This window comes from Scomber japonicus, chromosome 6 (assembly GCF_027409825.1).
Source record: "Scomber japonicus isolate fScoJap1 chromosome 6, fScoJap1.pri, whole genome shotgun sequence".
In the NCBI taxonomy this organism is placed as follows: domain Eukaryota; kingdom Metazoa; phylum Chordata; class Actinopteri; order Scombriformes; family Scombridae; genus Scomber; species Scomber japonicus.
The window spans coordinates 6,193,247-6,214,454 of NC_070583.1; the positions used below are offsets into that span (position 1 = coordinate 6,193,247).

At 40.0% G+C, this 21,208-nt stretch overlaps 1 protein-coding gene across 1 annotated transcript; it reads left to right on the forward strand.

Annotated features, from left to right (window-relative positions):
• The first annotated feature begins 3,150 nt into the window (after positions 1-3,150).
• Positions 3,151-20,885, forward strand: LOC128359788 (myosin heavy chain, fast skeletal muscle-like). The gene is made up of 39 exons (XM_053320112.1): positions 3,151-3,354; positions 3,563-3,706; positions 3,797-3,953; positions 4,065-4,092; positions 4,173-4,284; positions 4,372-4,464; positions 5,659-5,722; positions 5,845-5,943; positions 6,027-6,130; positions 6,225-6,363; positions 6,470-6,588; positions 6,689-6,838; positions 6,913-7,083; positions 12,825-13,128; positions 13,530-13,606; positions 13,691-13,778; positions 13,865-13,982; positions 14,088-14,211; positions 14,308-14,444; positions 14,554-14,809; positions 14,969-15,211; positions 15,332-15,508; positions 15,629-15,774; positions 15,862-15,952; positions 16,063-16,452; positions 16,603-16,729; positions 16,813-16,931; positions 17,677-17,873; positions 17,982-18,165; positions 18,254-18,419; positions 18,595-18,719; positions 18,844-19,152; positions 19,233-19,436; positions 19,520-19,645; positions 19,719-19,889; positions 20,023-20,127; positions 20,220-20,315; positions 20,444-20,575; positions 20,868-20,885. Exons 1-39 carry the CDS (start codon positions 3,151-3,153, stop codon positions 20,883-20,885), a joined length of 5,814 nt encoding a protein of 1,937 aa, XP_053176087.1.
• The last annotated feature ends 323 nt before the right edge of the window (positions 20,886-21,208 follow it).

Genomic DNA, 21,208 nt, shown 5'->3' on the forward strand with positions numbered 1-21,208 from the left:
CGGGGCCTATTACCATGATGTTACTGCTGCCATCACCTTAAGCTTGTCTGGGAATGCGTGAAATTGAATAATGACGGGGCATGGTCGTTGGTCAGAGCTGGGCTTAGGCATTAGGGAGCGGTGAGCCCTTTCTAGCATGACTCGACCTCTGTTAGCATCCATGTCGAGATAATCCAGTAGCCAATGTTCAAAAAAGTTCAAAGCATTCCCCCCCCTCCATATTCTCAGGCAGGTTGAAGATGTGGATATTCTGTTCTCAAGTTCGTCTATGCAATCTGAGAGAGACTTGACTTTTCTCTCCAAGGATAGCATTTTATTAGCTTGGGACTCGTTAGCAGTTTCCTGCTGTAGCATCCTAGCTTGTACTCATCCAGTCGGTTGTTAGCCCTCTTCAGCTCAGTGGTGTGAGAGAGGACTGTTTTAGCCAGAGGATCAAGTTTATCGTTAGTAACCATCATTAGTTTGCTGGTCATCAAATCAAGCGTTAGCGAGTCCAGGTATCTCATCATCTTCTTCTTCCTGCTCGCTGCCATGTTGGGCTAGCGCTGCAGTCGTGTTGTCAGTGGTTAGCTGGTCATGATTTGTTGTTTTTTCCTTTAGACGACGGCATTGTTTGGTGTTGTTTTGTCCAGAACTGTTCAAGCGTCATACAACTGCGCTGGCATAACAAAGTAATAGCTTGGTTCAAATGAGAATGTTAAATATATGGCGGTTGTTGACAGAGCTCCCGTAAAACCGACCGTCTACTAGGCCGTCATCACGTCATTCCATGCGAAAACATTTTTGAATTTCAATAAAGAACAAAAATGTTTTTCCCCCCTCAAATTAATATAATTATCAAATCAAATTGAACTCAGACTCAGGCCTTCCATGCATCCATGAAATATTCTAATTGGGATGTCACAGACGGTAAATAGGTGCGCATTGAAAGTCATGCAACTCTTTGCACAAAGTCTCCTAGAAGAAATCAAAGCCTGAGTCATCTCTATTCAGACATTTGACAAACCTTCATCTGCTAGCCACGAGGGCTTTTTGGTTTGGTCTGGATCACTTTTTTATTGCTTGAATACCCTCCTAAAGGGAATATGATGACAGGTTAAAAATATCCATTTCACATGAGCAGCAAAAAAATGAACACCACCGATACACCAACGTGGATTTCTTTCATTATAGGAGAATCCAAAACGTAATTCTCTAAACAATTGCATAAATTAATCACTATATGTCCTAAAATGCAGAAAGACATTACATCTGTTATTTCATTTCATTATATGGGCTAAGTGTGTCTATTTTTATCAATTTTTCTAGGACACTTGTATCATATTTCTTTGATATTCTCTTTAGCATCAAAGGAACTGGGTGAAGTCCATTTTGCATGTGGAACTTATTTTGGCCAAAACCTCAATACAGTTGGCAACTGTGCTCATGTCCATTTAAGGAGATATATAACAGGTGAATGAACTTTTATGGATGGTACTTCATCTTCAGTTTTATTACAGGATTACTAGATGTGCCAAAGTTCCGTAACTGTAGACAACAAATATTTTGGCATATTTACAAAATCAAGCTCCATTCATGTAGCTGACATTGCTCTTTAAAAATATTAATGTGATGGGATCTTAACTAATAAAGTGCTATCATTTCCAAATGAACAAGTTTACATTTATAGGAACACATAGGCTTTTGTGAACACATTGATACATATAGATAGTTTATATTAAAGGTTAAAATAATAGAATTTCCAAATTCAACCCTCAAAGTTGTCTGTTTATGTAACAGAAAAATACACGATTCAACTTCCATGCCCTTTAAATCAAGCACTATATTTGTTGGAATTGTACACAAACCATATTCTGCACTATTTGATGAATGATTAAATTTGGCCATCACCCCATGACTGTACTTGGAGGCAGTAGTGGACCTACATTTATAATAGCAACTTTATGAATCACTGATGATTAATTTAGGGGAGAAATGTATATGCTCCTCCTTCTTTCACTCTAAATACTTTTATATTTATGATTACTGAGGTAGACCTTGATTTAGTTTGTTTGTCTTACTGGAGTATCTGTGCATGTATATACCTATATATAATTTCTCTTTTGTTTTTTAAGAGAATGTGTTCACAGTCAACATTGAAAGCAAGCATGTTGAAAGTAAATTAAAATGGTTTTAGTAGTGAGTAAGGTATTTGTCTTCAGTATAATGTACATAGAATTTATTAGCAATGTAGTCCATTCTACTGTAAATATTCCACTTTCTCACTAAACAACAGTTTTATATTACATTTTATTCAATATTCTTAGAACCACATTGTGTATGTCGCATTCACATTTGTGATCAAATTGTAATGCATTATATAGTTTTAAAATTATAGTTACAAATAAAATTGTTTACCAGCTGCATAAACGTCACTGCTACAAAATAAGTAACAGGATAAGGCCATGACCAAATTGAGTCAGAGACTGCAGCTGACCAAGCCTTCTCACCATCTATAAAAGCAGCAGCCCTGGACTTCTACGTGAACTGGTAGGCACCCAACATAGGTGAGTGTATCAACTATGATCTCAGTTTTAACTCCTTTTGATCAGTCAGTAAAGTTAAAGTAATTACAAATGTATTTTGTCCATATTTTTTTGTTTGATTCATCTTTGTTTCAGGCGACATTCAGATGGAATTTCATGGCATATCAACATTATTTCAAAGCAAGTTCTTGAAATACTCACACAGTTAGTTATATCCAGTACATACCCTGTCTCAACACATACTGTATACTAAGTGACCATTAAGAGGAGCACTATTTCTCTGGTTGTGGAAGTCAGTTTTGAAAATTGATGATTGAACTGAGTACAGCTGGCACTTAATAGTTAAGTGAATAAGTTTTACGACTCCCTGACATTCTGCAAGTAAGATTGAGAGAATAAGAAAAACAAACTGAGAGAAACAAACTGAAAAACAATATTGTACTCATGTTTCACCATCTTCTTCATAGCATCTTGACACTCCATCACATACTGTACCAGTCATCTTTTTTTGGAGCCAGTTGAGGTAAAACATGTCAAATCTCCAACGTCAGATGGATACCAGATTTACATTTCTACATTATGCTGATATTTCTGTGATCTTTTCAGTCTCCACTAAGGTGCCACCATGAGCACAGACGCAGAGATGGAGTGCTATGGCCCGGCGGCCATCTACCTCCGGAAGCCAGAGAAGGAAAGGATTGAGGCTCAAGCCGCTCCTTTTGATGCCAAAACTTCCTTCTTTGTGGTGCATAAGGAAGAAATGTATCTTAAGGGTGTACTTGTGAAGAGAGATGGTGGCAAAGTCACCATTAAGACTGAGGATGGACAGGTAGGTGTATTTCCAATGAAGACATTTATCTATGTTGGGGTTTTGTCATTTGTTTCATATTAATATTTGTTTAAAATTATGAGTGAAAAATAATTAGTGGCTTTGAGTTCATACTAACACAGTGGCTAACAAGGACATCCATCTGATGAACTCTAAATTTGAAAAAGAAATCTTAGGAAAACCACTTTTACTGTTTCTCTTTTTCCAGGAACTTACTGTAAAAGAAGATGAAATCTTTCCCAGGAACCCTCCAAAGTATGATAAAATTGAGGACATGGTCATGATGACCCACCTCAACGAGCCTACTGTGTTGTATAACCTCAAAGAGCGTTTTGCATCATGGATGATCTACGTAAGTTTCCACTTAACTAATGCAATGAGTATTTATATCTGAGAATCTAAATGTTAATACTGTGTTTACTTTCTATTTGTTCTATTACAGACCTATTCTGGGCTGTTTTGTGTTGTTGTGAATCCCTACAAGTGGCTTCCTGTATATGATGCTGTAGTTGTTGGAGGATACAGAGGCAAGAAGAGGATTGAGGCACCACCTCACATCTTCTCCATCTCTGATAATGCCTATCAGTTCATGCACACAGGTAAAATGAAAGTTAGCAGTGTTAAATCATGTAGAATTAAGCTTACACATAAGTTTATTGAGGGAATTACAAAAAAGAAATCCATGTGAAATGTCTATGTTTGTATTTCAGATCGTGAAAACCAGTCTATCCTGATCACGTAAGTATAACAGAAACTGTAATGCTAAATCATATGATGATAATAAAGCAGTATCTTGACATGTGTCTCTTATACCCCAGTGGAGAATCCGGTGCAGGAAAGACTGTCAACACCAAACGTGTCATCCAGTACTTTGCAACAATTGCAGCTATTGGAGCCAAGAAGGCTGAGCCAACTCCTGGAAAGATGCAGGTAAATTGGTTGTTTAATATAAAATTGTTTGTCAGAGGAAAGTTAATGTGAATGTTTAGCTCATGTAACTCAAATCCTCTCTTGCAGGGCTCCCTTGAGGACCAAATTGTTGCAGCCAACCCTCTGCTGGAGTCCTATGGTAATGCCAAGACTGTGAGGAATGACAACTCCTCTCGTTTTGTAAGTAATCCAGGGAACATCTCAAGACATATTGTCGCTAAATTACAAAAGCTGAGGCCTGTACTAGGAAGCTGGATTCACCTATCCAGGATATCTCTCAGTTACCTGGGTTGACTTATCCAGATATTCGCAGTCTAGGATAAACGGTACTACGAAGCTGGTTATCAACTCGGTAAATCAACCCAGGGTTTTCCAATCTGGATCTCTGCGCGCTCACATAAAGGGGAGGTGTTTGCAGCGTCTGACCAATCACAAACATGCAGAAACCCTGCAGAGCAGACTACTTTACCATGGAGGAGCAGACAATTATTCTTCAAAAATATGAAGAATTCAAACATCATCCAGGCCAAAAGCAACACTGATGATGCAGCAGCAAAAACCAGGAAGGAATGCTGGCAGAAAATTGCCGACTCTGTTAATGTGTAAATTCACGAGATCATACAATATTAATTTATCAGACAATATAAACGGACAGCACTCTGATCACACAATGTCACTTTATTACGGCACAGACGTTTGGGGCAGATCGCTTCCTCAGTGCCCTTCCTTTCATAGAGACATTAAGTTAGTTTAATATTCAACATTCAAAATACAAACCTGTAATGCGCTTCAACCACTTGAGTGAATGATGTCAAGCCAACTGTATAACATACAGGCTAATATCCCTCATGTGCCTCAAGGCTTATTTTACAAATATATATTTTCGTCAATTTTTTACAATTAGGCCTACAATAAATAAATACAGTTATTATGCTCCCTGACACTTTGATCTCAGGATGTCAAACCTACAGAATAATATCCCCCACATGCCTCAATGATTATTTTTTAAATATATATTTTGGCCAATTAAAAAATTGCATCTATCACTAAAAACTCATTCTCTCCTAAGCGCTCCTCTCACGATCCGCGCACCAATGTTGACAGGATCTTATAAGAATGGGCAGGTCATTTTCTAAGAGAACTGATTGGTCAGGAGGTGGTGCTTTTGTACTCATTGATCTCTTATCCAGAACATAACCTGCTCCGGAGCAGGTTAGCCGTTCAGCATAAGTTACCATGGTGATTTACCCCGGTAAGAAGTGAACCAGCTTCGTAGTACGGAAAACCCAGGGTTAACCCTGAAGTTATCTCGATAAGAGAAAATCCAGCTTCGTAGTACAGGCCTCTGATGTTATCAATGATCTGGCTCCCTAGGGTAAATTCATCAGAATCCACTTTGGCTCTTCTGGGAAGCTGGCTTCAGCTGATATTGAAACTTGTAAGTTTCAACCATGATGTGAATCAAGATTAATCTGGAGTGTCATATTGTTTTGATAAAGTAACAGTTTTAAACTGTAATAGAGTGATCACACAGTGTCTGGTTAAATTTGTTTTTCTTAGATCTGTTGGAGAAGTCCCGTGTAACCTTCCAGTTGTCTGCTGAAAGGAGCTACCACATCTTCTATCAGCTGATGACTGGCCACCAACCTGCGCTCCTGGGTATGCTACTTTGTACACTGAAACTTAAATAATGCCAGAGACAAGACCAAGCCATGATGTGTATTTTTACTGTGCTCCTATAGAGGGTCTTCTGATCACCACCAACCCCTATGACTACCCAATGGTCAGTCAGGGTGAAATCTCTGTGAAGAGCATTGATGATGTGGAGGAGTTCATTGCAACAGATGTAAGAAAACATTTTAGTTAAGTTTATCTTTCATGCTTAATGCAACCGGGAAGTTTTTTCAAATACCAATAACTCTTCTTCATGTTCAATATAGACTGCTATTGACATTTTGGGCTTCACCGGTGAGGAGAAGCAGGGCATCTACAAGCTGACTGGTGCTGTGATGCATCATGGCAACATGAAATTCAAGCAGAAGCAGCGTGAGGAGCAGGCTGAACCTGATGGCACTGAGGGTAACTCGGATAATGATATCTTATAGAAAATCTACCATTGATTAATAACATATATTTGTAAACATATCCCAGTTCACAGATGGTTAACAGTTTGGTTTTCCATCAGTGGCTGATAAAATCGCCTACCTCCTGGGCCTGAACTCAGCCGATATGTTGAAAGCTCTGTGCTACCCAAGAGTCAAGGTCGGAAATGAGATGGTAACCAAAGGTCAGACTGTGGCACAGGTAAGATAAAGAAAGTCCAATATATGAACATATAAAGTGGCAATATTTCCATTTTAACAAGAAAATATGATTGCGATCATTCTAAAATCTTTATTTCTAGGTCCACAATTCTGTCAGTGCTCTGTGCAAGTCTATCTATGAGAAAATGTTCTTGTGGATGGTCATCCGTATCAATGAGATGCTGGACACAAAGCAGGCAAGACAGTACTTCATTGGAGTATTGGATATCGCAGGATTTGAGATCTTCGATGTGAGTGATCTGAAGAATATTTGAGTCATGTCAAAAATGTTTTTCTATGACTCATTATGTCACCATAATTACAGTTCAACAGCCTGGAGCAACTCTGCATCAACTTCACCAATGAGAAACTGCAACAGTTCTTCAACCACCACATGTTTGTCCTGGAGCAAGAGGAGTACAAGAAAGAAGGCATTGTCTGGGAGTTCATTGACTTTGGTATGGACTTGGCTGCCTGCATTGAGCTTATTGAGAAGGTCAGTAGTCCATCAAGTCAAAGGGATTTTTTTTAAAATTCAAGATCTCTTTATTAACATTTTCTCATTATAACAAATGTGCAGTGCTGGATAGCCATTACAGAGACATGAGATGGGTGTGGGTACACGTCAATCACATCATGCACAAATGAGATGTAGAAAAAATACACAAAGAATAAAAAATAAATAAAAAATTAAATAAAAAATAAATAAATAATGAAATTGAACGGTATATAAAATAATCCCTCCCATGTCATTGCCAGATTACTAGTCATAGCATAAGATCACTGTTCAATCAAAAGCACGGAGTGTGTAACAAGTGAGCAGCATAGCTGAGCTGTACTCAAGGGCCAAGCCTTTAAAGGGTCTGAAATTCTTTTAGGAAGGGGCCCCACACCTTCTGAAACTTCTTATTTGAATGCTGAAGTGAGTATCTAATTTTCTCCAATTTTAGGCTGGACATGATATCTTCTAGCCATTGCGCATGAGTGGGAGGGAAAGTATCCTTCCACCTGAGCAGAATTGCTCGTCGAGCCAGAAGGGAGGCAAAGGATAAAGTGCGTTGCTTTGCTGTGGTTAGCTTTTTATCCCCTCCCATGACCCCGAACAGAGCGGTCAAAGGGTTTGGTTCTAATTTGACCTGTAACACCCGAGAAAGTGTATGAAAAATCTCCCTCCAATATTTCTCAAGGCCTGAGCAGGACCAGTACATATGAATGAGAGAAGCTACCGCATGTTTGCATTTTACACAGTATGGACTAATATCCGGGTATATGGAGGACAGTTTTGCTTTTGAAATATGAGCCCTGTGTACCACTTTAAACTGAATTAAACAGTGACGTGCACAGAGGGAGGTTGAATTAACCAATTTGAGTATGGAAACCCAAGTACCTCTGATAAAGGAAAACCCAAGTCCTCCTCCCATGCAGTTTTGAGCTTATCGGTGGGGGCACTCCCAAGCTCCAACAGCTTGCCATAAAGAACCGAAATGAGCCTCTTTTTAAGTGGATCTATAGAAAGGACGGTGTCAACAAAAGTCGAATCTGCTGCTGTTGCAGATCTGGTCGACTGAGCGAGAACAAAATGTCTTGCCTGAAGGTACCTGAAAAAATTTGACTTAGGGAGGCTGAATTTTCTACTAAGCTGCTCAAATGATGCCAAACTGTTGTCTATGAACAAATCTTTGAAACGTACAATCCCTTTCCTGTGCCACTCTTGAAAGGCAGAGTCCTGACAGGATGGCTTGAAAAGGTAGTTTGATGCAATAGGGCTCAGCAGAGAAAAGCTATGAAAACCAAAATACTTCCTAAGTTGGGCCCAAATTTTTAGAGAATGTTTAACCACTGGATTTCCTATTGATCTAAGTGAGGGAAGTGGAAGTGAGGATCCAAGGAGTGCAAGAATTGACAAATTGTCGTTTGACCGTAACTCCATCGCCACCCAGTCAGGGCAGTCAGGCTGGCCATAACAGGAGGAACAAAATGCAAGGCAGCGCAAGTTAGCAGCCCAGTAATAAAAACGAAAGTTTGGAAGGGCCAGACCCCCTGTCACCTTGGTCTTTTGAAGATGAATCTTGTTCAAACGTGGTCGTTTACCCAGCCATAAATATGAAGAAATAACTGAGTCGAGAAGTTGGAAAAAGGATCCAGTGATAAAGAGTGGTAAAGCCTGGAAGAGGTACAGAAATTTAGGTAGTATGGTCATTTTGATTGAGTTGATGCGACCCACAAGACAAGAACGAAGTGCTGTGGCAAGTGGTTCAATAGCCATGTCGAAAAGCATGGGACTGAGGGGACACCCCTGACGGGTTCCACGATGCAAACTAAAAGGTCTTGACCGTTGGGAGTTAGTACGAATTGAGGCTGTGGGATGCAAATGCAATAATTTAATCCATGAAGTAAAGTTTGGACCAAAACCAAATTTGTTCAGCACAGTAAATAAGTAGACCCATTCAACGCGATCGAATGCTTTCTCGGCATCGAGAGAAACAATACATTCAGGGACATCTTCAGAGGCAGAGTAGACAATGTTGAACAGTCGTCTTATGTTAAAGTAGGACTGCCTGCCTTTAACAAAGCCTGTTTGGTCTTTGGATATGATTGTGGGGAGGGTATTCTCCAATCTATGGGCTAGGACCTTGGCTAAAACTTTAGCGTCCGTGTTTAGGAGGGAGATAGGCCTGTAGGAGGCGCATTCAGTCAGGTCTTTACCTTTTTTGGCTATCAGAGTAATAATGGCCTCAGAAAATGAAGGAGGGAGGGAACCTTGTCTGCAGGATTCTGAGAGAACTGAACATAGCAATGGGGAAAGAAGCAAGGAAAATGTCTTTAAAAATTCTGCTGGGAAGCCATCAGGGCCCGGACACTTACCCGACTGCATTGAAGAAATGGCTATTGCTATTTCTGCCTGGGATATAGGCTCCTCTAATTTCTTCTTTAGATCTGGTGAGAGACTGGGAATACTGAGACTATTTAAAAAATCTAAGATATCATCACAATTAGTCTGGGATTCTGAGGTGTATAGTTGGGAATAAAAGTCCCTGAATGCTTCATTAATTTGTAAGTGATCCATAGTTATATGGCCGTTTGGTAACCGGATCTTGGAGATATTTTGTTTAGCCTTGGAGCCTTTAAGTTGGTTAGCTAACAATTTGTCTGATTTGTCTCCATATATATAAAACATGGTTTTACTTTTTAAGAGTGATTGTTCTATTGAGTGGGTGGTAAGCAGGTCAAATTTGGTCTTTAGTTCCAATCGTTTTTTGTAAAGGTCTGGAGATTTTGTCCGAGCATATTGTTTATCGATCTCTTTAATTTGGTGGGCAAGGTCTGATCGCTCCTTATAGGATTTCCGCCTCACTTGCGCAGTGTAAGATATAATCTGTCCCCGGATATAAGCCTTGAGGGAATCCCAGACAATTAGACTAGACATGTCTGGAGACATATTAGTAGTAAGAAAGAAAGCTATTTCCTTCTCCATGAATTTAACAAAATTATCATCAGACAGCAAAGTTGAATTGAATCGCCACTGTCTGTATTCTTGTGGCAGGTCAGGAAGGGACATGGTTAGGGCGATAGGAGCATTGTCAGAGATGACAATGCTCTGATAAACACAGGAGTGAACTAGGGGAATCAATTTGTTATCAATAAAAAAATAGTCAATCCTTGAGTATGTGTGATGAACATGTGAAAAAAAAGAATATTCTCTATCGCATGGATGTAGAGAGCGCCACACATCGCAGACGCCATAGTCAGAAAGAAAAGCCTGAATAAAACGGGCTGACTTACTCGTTGTGCCAGGGTTCGTAGAGGATCGGTCCAAAACCGGGTCAAGCCAACAGTTAAAGTCGCCACCGAGTATGAGAGAATATATATTAAGATCTAGGAGCAGGGAGAACACTCGTTCAAAGAAGACTACGTCATCTATATTTGGAGCGTAAACGTTTACAAGTACGACTGGTGTGTTGTATAATTTGCCAGAGATAATCACATATCGACCAAATCTCATTATGCAGTTCAAATGAAACATCCCGTCTGATAAGGATTGAAACTCCTCGGGTTTGGCATGAAATGAGGAGTGGAATCCCTGCCCCAACCATCCTGAAAGTAGACGGCTATTGTCTGAACTACAAATATGGGTTTCTTGTAGGAAGGCTATTTCTGTTTTAAGATGTTTTAGATGTGAAAAGACCTTTCTTCTTTTAACAGGGTGATTTAGGCCCTTAACGTTCCAGCTCGCCAGATTCAAATGTCTACTCATACCATTTGACGAGGAAGATTAGGATGTAAGAACAGTGACCTAGGCATGAATGTGACTAGTGCAAAGTGTTAGTTTCATAGGAAATGTCAAAACGTTTCTGGCAATGATATAATCCCCCAACCCACCCACCCCAACCAAGACAGCTGCTAGAAAAAAAGCAGCAAGCTCTTCAGAACCAACATTTTACAATGACACATCTTCCTAACTCGCACCAAACTAACTATACTCCTTTATCGTGAACATACATGGACTTAGCACCTCAAAACCAACATGTATATTTAAAAGAGAAAAAAATAAAAAAAATAATAAAAATAAATAAATAATAATAATAATGATAAATAAATAAAATTAAAAAAAATTAAAAAATTAAAAAAGGAAAAAGATTTTTTTTAAATAATAATAAATAATAATAATGATAATAATAATAATTTTAAAAAAAGGTAATAATAATAAAAAAGGAATTCCCTTTTCAAAATGGGACTTAGACACCCTGATTTGAGCTCTGACATATGATAACAAAAGAGAGAGCAGATATAAATTCCTGGCCTAAATAATGTAGTATTAAAATTGTTAACCAAAATCAATACAGAGCTTGCAGATAGAGTGGAAAAATGTATTATACTGGCATTTTTAGAACTTGCCAAGTCAGGTTAAATTAGATATGGCGCTCTCAAAGGGTGCATGTGATAGCAAAATCAGAATAAATCAAGTTTCAAGCACATTGTCAATACAGGGTGTCCGGACAGCACAGTATTAGTTTTCAAAATTGAAAAATTATCGGTAACAGTTGTCAGCAAAGGGCAGCGGGGAGTAGATACTCACGTATGAACCGGGTGTTTAAACATGCTCACCCATGTAAACAAACAACGCCAGCTGAAAAGGCACTGAACTTGCAGAATGGCAGGGCTGCAAACGGTAGTGAGTTGTTCAACAGTCCTATTCTGCCGGCTTCGGAGACTTGCGGAGGGTCTCGATGTATTTCTGCGCCTCGTCCACGGAGCTGATCCACTTTCTCTCCCCACCAGACAGTGTGACACGGAGCCGGGCGGGGTAGAAGAGAGCAGGCTTCAGACCCCGTTTATAAAGTTCTGCCATTACTCCGCTGTATACTGCTCGCTGACTGAGAACTTCGGGGCTGTAGTCCTCCACAACGCGAACCGGCTGGCCGTGATAATCAAGTTTCCCTCTACGCCGTGCCTCTCTGATGAGAAGATCCTTCGTCTGGTACCGGTGTAGGCGGAGGATGACTGGCCGTGGTCGCTGTCCAGGAGCCGGCTTGGATGCTAGAGAACGATGGGCTCTATCGATTTCTGGTGGTGAGGGCAGTGTGTTATTCCCAAACATCTCGCACAGCAGCTTTGAGAAGAACTCGGTAGGAGATCCGCTTTCAATGGACTCCGGTAGACCTAGGATACGTATGTTCTGCCTCCTGCTTCGGCTCTCCAGGTCGGTAACTTTAGCCTTTAGCCGAGTATTATCATCATGTAGAGTCGAGCAAATGCCCTCGAGGTCTACGACTCGTTGACTGAGGTCTTCTGTAGCGAGTTCAAGAGACGAGACACGTTGGCCATGGTCCTCCACTGCAAGCCGCGTTTGCTCAAGTTTCGAGTCGAGCTGGCTGAATGATGTTTTGAACTCGGTGGCTAACGCTGCACGATGTTCCTCGAGCAGCTTGGTGATAGCTGCTAGGGTTAAGCTTTCGCTAGCGTCTTCCTTTTTGCTTGACTTACCGCCTTTCGCAGCCATTTCAGAGGTAACAGGACTTGTTTAGGCGAAACAAAGAGAGAAAAAGTAAAAAAAGAAAACGGGATTCCGTTTGGCATGAAAGTTGGAGGGCTGAGTGGTTTAAAAAGTTCAATGTTCACGGGAGCACTCGCGCCACACGTCTACTCCATTTGCTCGCTAACCGGAAGCCAAAGGGATTTTTTTTTTAATCATGTTTGCTTCCACTGTTAAACCTTCGATGTGATTTCTTTTCTCAGCCAATGGGCATCTTCTCCATCCTTGAAGAGGAGTGCATGTTCCCCAAGGCCTCTGACACTTCTTTCAAGAACAAGTTGCATGATCAGCATCTTGGCAAGACCAAGGCCTTTGAGAAGCCAAAGCCTAAAAAGGGTGTGCCTGAGGCTCACTTCTCCCTGATTCACTATGCTGGTACAGTTGACTACAATATCACTGGCTGGTTGGAAAAGAACAAGGATCCCCTGAATGACTCAGTTATCCAGCTCTACCAGAAGGCCTCCAACAAACTTCTGTGCTTCCTGTATGCAAAACATGGTGCAGAAGGTGCGAAATAAGATTGAGTAGAGTGATCAGGAACTCTGAGTAACAGTACAGCTGATATATGTTCTATCAAAAACACGTTACATTTTTTTAACCACAATTTTAAAAACTATTTTCTATTACTGCCTGTACTAGAAAGTGATCAACAATGAGATTTACATTAGCTATTAGCAGCTTAATCAGTTGCAATTTATGATGTTATACGACATTCACTATGTTTGTAGTGAGGAGTAAGAAACCATGTGTCTGTTACTCTTGGTTCAGGCCTTGAATATAGCTGCTGACTATTGTGTATTAATATATACATGCATGTATAATGCACAATTAATTGACACAGAGAAAACTTCAAAAAGATCAGTTACTTATTCAGTGCCATTAATTAAATTTAATGTTTGTGAAAACAGAGCCTGCTGGTGGTGGTGGCAAGGGTGGAAAGAAGAAGAAGGGTGGTTCCTTCCAGACTGTGTCTGCTCTTTTCAGGGTACGTATTGTTTCATATTTTAAACTATTAAAACCATCATTTTGAAATACTGTTGACCATTTTTCTTATGTTACTGATCCACAGGAGAACTTGGGCAAGCTGATGACCAACTTGAGGAGCACTCACCCTCATTTTGTCCGTTGCCTCATTCCTAATGAATCAAAGACCCCAGGTAAGAAGCACCCGGCCTAATCTTGCACACTGAATGTGACACATTGATGAAAACCAACATTTTGAATATGATTTTGGAACTTTCAGGCCTTATGGAGAACTTCTTGGTCATCCATCAGCTGAGGTGTAACGGTGTGCTGGAAGGCATCAGAATCTGCAGAAAGGGCTTCCCCAGCAGAATCCTCTATGGTGACTTCAAGCAAAGGTGATATCATTTAATATAAGCAAATCAAGTTGATTTCAGTTGAGTTAAAAACAGCCCACCAAGATGTGGGGCCATTGTAAGTAACAATACAATATTTTCTTGTAGATACAAAGTATTGAATGCCAGCGTCATCCCTGAGGGACAGTTCATTGACAACAAGAAAGCTAGTGAGAAGCTGCTAGGCTCTATTGACGTGGATCGCACTCAATACATGTTTGGACACACAAAGGTTAATCTCTATGAACAATGTCAATATGTGGTATGTACATACATTCTTTTGTATCAGAGAATGCTGATTACTGAGTCCCTTCAAACAACCACACAGGTGTTCTTCAAAGCGGGTCTGCTGGGTGCTCTGGAGGAGATGAGAGATGAAAAACTGTTTATTCTGGTGACCATGACTCAAGCTCTCAGCAGAGGATACCTCATGAGGAAAGAGTTTGTAAAGATGATGGAGAGGAGGTAGGATTATCATACAGTACTCTGAACTGTTCTATTCATAACAGTTTTTTTTGTTTTTAGTGAAATAGCATTACAGAAAAGTTACACTTTATTCGTATTAATTTTCCAGGGAAGCTATCTTCTCCATTCAGTACAATATCCGTTCATTCATGAATGTGAAAAACTGGCCATGGATGAATCTGTACTTCAAGATCAAGCCTCTTCTGAAGAGTGCTGAGACTGAGAAAGAGCTGTCTGCAATGAAGGAGAACTATGGGAAGATGCAGACAGACCTGGCTACTGCTCTAGCCAAGAAGAAGGAGCTGGAGGAGAAGATGGTTTCCCTGCTGCAGGAAAAGAATGACCTGCAATTGCAAGTGTCTGCGGTAAGTAGGATACGAAAGCAAGAGTGACTGTCATATCCACACTCCATTAATTGAATACTGTAGTTAACATTTTTACATGTTTATTAACCCTTCAACTATGTATGTACATGTAGAGAATACATTGTCCATTAATTTACTGTATGTTAAAATATACTGTAGGAAGTTGAGAACCTCTCAGATGCTGAGGAAAGGTGTGAAGGCCTGATTAAGAGCAAGATCCAACTTGAGGCCAAACTCAAAGAGACAACCGAGAGACTGGAAGATGAAGAGGAAATCAATGCTGAGTTGACTGGCAAGAAGAGGAAGCTGGAGGATGAATGCTCTGAGCTGAAGAAAGATATTGATGACTTGGAGCTCACCTTGGCTAAAGTGGAGAAGGAGAAACATGCCACAGAAAACAAGGTTGGAATCATTTTAATCCTGTATTTATTTATTTTTTTAAAAGGCAATGTATTTGATGTTAGCTTTCAAACATATGGGTATAAAGTGATGGAAATAATGCCCCTTTGCCGACATTTTCAGGTGAAAAACTTGACAGAGGAGATGGCATCTCAAGATGAGTCTCTTGCCAAGTTGACCAAGGAGAAGAAAGCCCTCCAAGAGGCTCACCAACAAACACTGGATGATCTCCAGGCAGAGGAAGACAAAGTCAACACTCTGACCAAGGCCAAGACTAAGCTGGAACAACAAGTGGACGATGTGAGAAAACATTGTTTTTGATAACATATCTGTATTGTTCATTTGTGTGTGAGAATCGACATTCCATGATAAAAATTCAAAACATTATTTAATGTCAACGTTATAATATCATCTCAAAAGCTTGAGGGATCACTGGAGCAAGAGAAGAAGCTCCGTATGGACCTTGAGAGAGCCAAGAGGAAGCTTGAGGGAGATCTGAAACTGGCCCAGGAATCCATAATGGATCTGGAGAATGACAAACAGCAAGCTGATGAGAAAATCAAGAAGTACGTTTTCTGTTTTTATGTTTAATCCTTACAATGATTCATTGCCATAATGCAATACAACAGTAATATCTTTTTTTCCTATTCCAGGAAGGAGTTTGAGACCAGCCAGTTGCTCAGCAAGATTGAGGATGAACAGTCTCTTGGTGCTCAGCTTCAGAAGAAAATCAAGGAGCTCCAGGTTAGTATTTGAAATGAATGTTATACTCATATGAATGTTATACTGAAAAATCACTGCTCATGGTGTGTTCAGTTAACAAGCCTTCTTTATATTGGGATCATCCAACCTAGGCACGTGTTGAGGAGCTGGAAGAAGAAATTGAGGCTGAACGGGCTGCTCGGGCAAAGGTGGAGAAACAGAGGGCTGACCTCTCCAGGGAACTTGAGGAGATCAGTGAGAGGCTTGAGGAAGCTGGTGGAGCAACAGCCGCTCAGATTGAGATGAACAAGAAGCGTGAGGCTGAGTTCCAGAAACTGCGCCGTGATCTTGAAGAGTCAACCCTCCAGCATGAAGCTACCGCAGCAGCTCTCCGCAAGAAGCAGGCCGACAGCGTTGCAGAGCTGGGAGAGCAGATTGATAACCTCCAGCGTGTCAAGCAGAAGCTGGAGAAGGAGAAGAGCGAGTACAAGATGGAGATTGATGATCTCTCCAGCAACATGGAGGCTGTAGCTAAATCCAAAGTAAGTTTATAACTGAAATATTGGCTGTCATTAATGGTTATAAATATGGATTATACAGTATAGGATAATTATGAAGTAGTCTCCAACTTAGACAAATGCAAGACACTTGCTTTGTTCATGTTAATATTTCTAAATGTTTTGTTTTCATAGGGTAACTTGGAAAAAATGTGCAGAACTGTTGAGGACCAGCTGAGTGAGCTTAAGGCCAAAAATGATGAGAATGTGCGCCAGCTGAATGACATTAATGCACAGAGGGCAAGACTGCAAACAGAGAATGGTGAGTCACCTGTGATGAAAACTAGTAAAAAAAACCACATATGATCATTTTGATAAATGACTCATTAACATTTTGTCATTCAGGTGAGTTTTCTCGCCAGCTTGAGGAGAAAGATGCTCTTGTTTCCCAGCTGACCAGGGGCAAACAGGCTTACACTCAGCAGATTGAGGAGTTGAAGAGACACGTTGAGGAGGAAGTGAAGGTATAAAGCCTTTGTATCTCCTATTATTCGCCTACTGGTGGAACTGGGTACTCCATTTCATTTGAAGTAATTGTCAGTCATTATCATTGCAAACAATGAAAATCTGAAAACTTCAGAAAATCATGAACAGAAAATAATGAGAGACAATTGTAGGCAATAAGGGTTGGCAAGATGAGAAATTCAAATAGTTTTAAAAGCATGCATCAGGTTTATCAATATGTAGATTTTGTGTTTGATTTTTTAAATCAAAAGTAAGACTTAGTGCTCCTGAAAATGTCCCATGGTGTAACCACAAAAGAGAGCAGAGAATGATACATGACACATATTCTAAAAACAATCATTTTTTCCAAATAAGTTGGGGCCAATTTGTTTTTAAAAAATGTGTTGCATATACTCAACCACAATAGAGAGTACATTTAAGTTAATTCATTTATTTTTTTACCTAAAATTTGCCTCATAATATTAATGCACCCTTTTTTTCTTACCTACTGAGGAAATACTTTGTTAAAGGGTTAGATATTATGGAGACAGACATAGGACAGTTAAAGGGGTTGAATGATAGTTGTAGGTAGAGAAAAAAATATTGTTGGAAAGTCCATTCTTTTAGTGAAACACACACAGTGTGTCACAGTGACATAAACATTATGAAGACCATTTACCAAAATACTTTTATCCTTGGCATTGTAAACAGGATTAGGGTTAGAATTAGTCTGGTCAGTAAAATATGTCTTAAATTTTTCATCAGGCCAAGAATGCCCTGGCCCATGGTGTTCAATCAGCCCGCCATGACTGTGATCTGCTCAGAGAGCAGTTTGAGGAGGAGCAAGAGGCTAAAGCTGAGCTGCAACGAGGAATGTCCAAGGCAAACAGTGAAGTGGCTCAGTGGAGAACCAAATATGAGACTGATGCTATCCAGCGCACTGAGGAGCTGGAGGAGTCCAAGTAAGTCATTTTAAATTAGTCTTCAATTCAATTGCTTGCTTTTCCAGAAAACATTCCACATATTTTATTATCAACATGCAATTAAGTGTAAACAATTCTTCACAACAGGAAAAAGCTTGCCCAGCGTCTTCAGGATGCTGAGGAGTCCATTGAGGCTGTGAACTCAAAGTGCGCCTCTCTGGAGAAGACCAAGCAGAGGTTACAGGCTGAGGTGGAGGATCTCATGATTGATGTAGAGAGAGCTAATTCTCTGGCTGCCAACCTTGACAAGAAGCAGAGAAACTTTGATAAGGTAACAGGAAATCAAAACCACACTGGTTTGAATGAAACACAAAATGATCTTGGTAATTAATCATTGTTATTGATCTATATAATTCTAGGTCCTTGCAGAATGGAAACAGAAATATGAGGAGGGCCAGGCAGAGTTGGAAGGAGCCCAGAAAGAGGCTCGCTCTCTCAGCACTGAACTGTTCAAGATGAAGAACTCTTATGAGGAAGCTCTGGATCATCTAGAGACCATGAAGAGAGAGAACAAGAACCTGCAGCGTAAGTCAATCCCACAATATTTAAAGTAATATTAATTCCTCATTGTAGTGATTATACAGCTTCTTCCTTGACTTCTGTAGCTGTAGGTCATGAAAGTTAGTGGTGGAAAAATGTGGTTTCTACATATAATGTATATACCTAATTGCAATGGATTTTGGCTTTTAATATACTGCAGAGGAGATCTCAGACCTGACTGAACAGATTGGTGAGAGTGGAAAGAGCATCCATGAGCTAGAGAAATCCAAGAAGACCGTGGAGACTGAAAAAACTGAAATTCAGTCAGCACTGGAGGAAGCCGAGGTAAAAATATCATTTACAATACAAAAAGACCACTTGTGTGATAAAATATAAAAGATAAGAGTTAATTAAATTGCATGTATTAATTTGAAATTGTTTAAGTATATGTTCAACTTTTTCTTTTAAGGGTACTCTGGAGCATGAGGAAGCCAAGATTCTCCGTGTTCAGCTTGAACTGAACCAGATCAAAGGTGAAGTAGACAGGAAGCTGGCAGAAAAGGACGAGGAGATGGAGCAGATCAAGAGGAACAGCCAGAGGGTCATTGACTCCATGCAGAGCACTCTCGATTCTGAGGTCAGGAGCAGGAATGATGCCCTGAGAGTCAAGAAGAAGATGGAGGGAGATCTGAATGAGATGGAGATTCAGCTGAGTCATGCTAATAGGCAGGCTGCTGAGTCCCAGAAACAACTGAGGAATGTCCAGGGACAGCTCAAGGTGAGCTTTGTCTGATCAATGAATAAACAAATCTTACAGAGCAAAGAAAGTTAAGTCTTTACCCTTGCACGTGTTATCAGGATGCCCAACTGCACCTTGATGATGCTGTCAGAGGACAGGAAGACATGAAGGAGCAGGTTGCCATGGTGGAGCGCAGAAATGGCCTAATGTTGGCTGAGATTGAGGAGCTCAGAGCTGCTCTTGAGCAGACAGAGAGGGGACGCAAAGTGGCTGAGCAGGAGTTGGTTGATGCTAGTGAGCGTGTTGGACTGCTTCACTCTCAGGTTTATATTCAATAATTAACAAGAAAATATAGTATACATACCAGCTTTTGTATACATAACATATATATTTTTTTAATTTTCAGAACACCAGCCTGTTGAATACCAAGAAGAAGCTGGAGTCTGACCTTGTACAGGTTCAGGGTGAAGTGGACGATTCAATTCAGGAATCAAGAAATGCTGAGGAGAAAGCCAAAAAGGCTATCACTGATGTGAGTCTTCTTTTTAGAAAATTCAACTTCACTTCACAACACACTTGTTTATGCATGATGCCCATCATTTCAGGCTGCCATGATGGCTGAGGAGCTAAAGAAGGAGCAAGACACCAGTGCTCACCTGGAGAGGATGAAGAAGAACCTGGAAGTCACAGTCAAGGACCTGCAGCACCGTCTGGATGAGGCTGAGAACCTGGCCATGAAGGGTGGCAAGAAGCAGCTCCAGAAACTGGAGTCAAGGGTATGCTCTTAATACATCTGCTTCATGGTGTTAATCACACTTTCATACTTTCAATATGTAGAATTAATTCACTTTTCTCACTGCAAAAATTCCTTTACAAGGTTTTGATATACTATACATCATCACATTACAGGTTCATGAACTGGAAACTGAGGTTGAAGCTGAGCAGAGACGTGGAGTTGATGCTGTTAAGGGAGTCCGCAAATATGAGAGGAGAGTGAAGGAGCTGACCTACCAGGTAAGTTGGGATTTAACTAAAAAACTATCATGATTTCTTGGTTTTGAAATGTTCTCTCTATATAGCGCAGTAACATTGCTTCTTTTGTATAGACTGAGGAGGACAAGAAGAATGTGCACAGACTTCAGGATCTGGTGGATAAGCTGCAGCTCAAAGTCAAGGCTTACAAGAGACAGGCAGAGGAGGCTGTGAGTCACATTTGTTGTCATTTTTTTATACAGGAATGTCACACCAATCAAAAATTACAGAAAGAAAACATACTTATATGATGTAAAATTAAAAAATACAACATACTTCAACTCCAAACCCTTTGCAGGAGGAGCAAGCCAATACTCACTTGTCCAGGTTCAGGAAGGTCCAGAATGAGATGGAGGAAGCTCAGGAGCGTGCTGACATTGCTGAATCCCAGGTCAACAAGCTGAGAGCCAAAAGCCGTGATCATAAAAAGGTAACCATGTGATAATAGTTTACAAAGATTAATATGTGGGGGGTTATCCTGCATGTCATTCCCCCTCTCTCTGCCTCCTGTTTCCTGTCTATCTCTACTAACCTGTCCATTAAAGGCAAAAAAGCCAGAAAAAATATTCTTAAAAAAAAAAAGATTAATATGTGGGCACCTTAGTTTAATGGGGTATTTACATTTTTTACAAGCCACATATTTTCATTCCATTTTAATTTACTTTTTGTTTTAAGAATAAATACTGCTGACTACCAAATCTTTTTTCTTGTTTTCTCTCTAGGCTGAACATGCTGAATAAGAGACATCCTTTCGGAGCCTTTGGACAAAGTTCATAAAATATGAACTAGCTGTTTAATTGTCTTCTTACACTGTGTTTATTCAATAAACATTTTTCCTCAAAATGTAACAATATTTACTCTGTATTATTTACTCTCTAGTTTCTCTTTACCCTTGTGCCTCACTAAGGACATTTTTGGCTTTTTGTTTTTTATTTCCTTGATCATGTGGGCTGTGTTTATGCACATGGCATCACATTCTCCAAGGATATTCTTTTTAATTTATTCATTTTTTATTTCAAACAGTCACTTATAATAGTTCTATGCTACACTATATAGACATAAC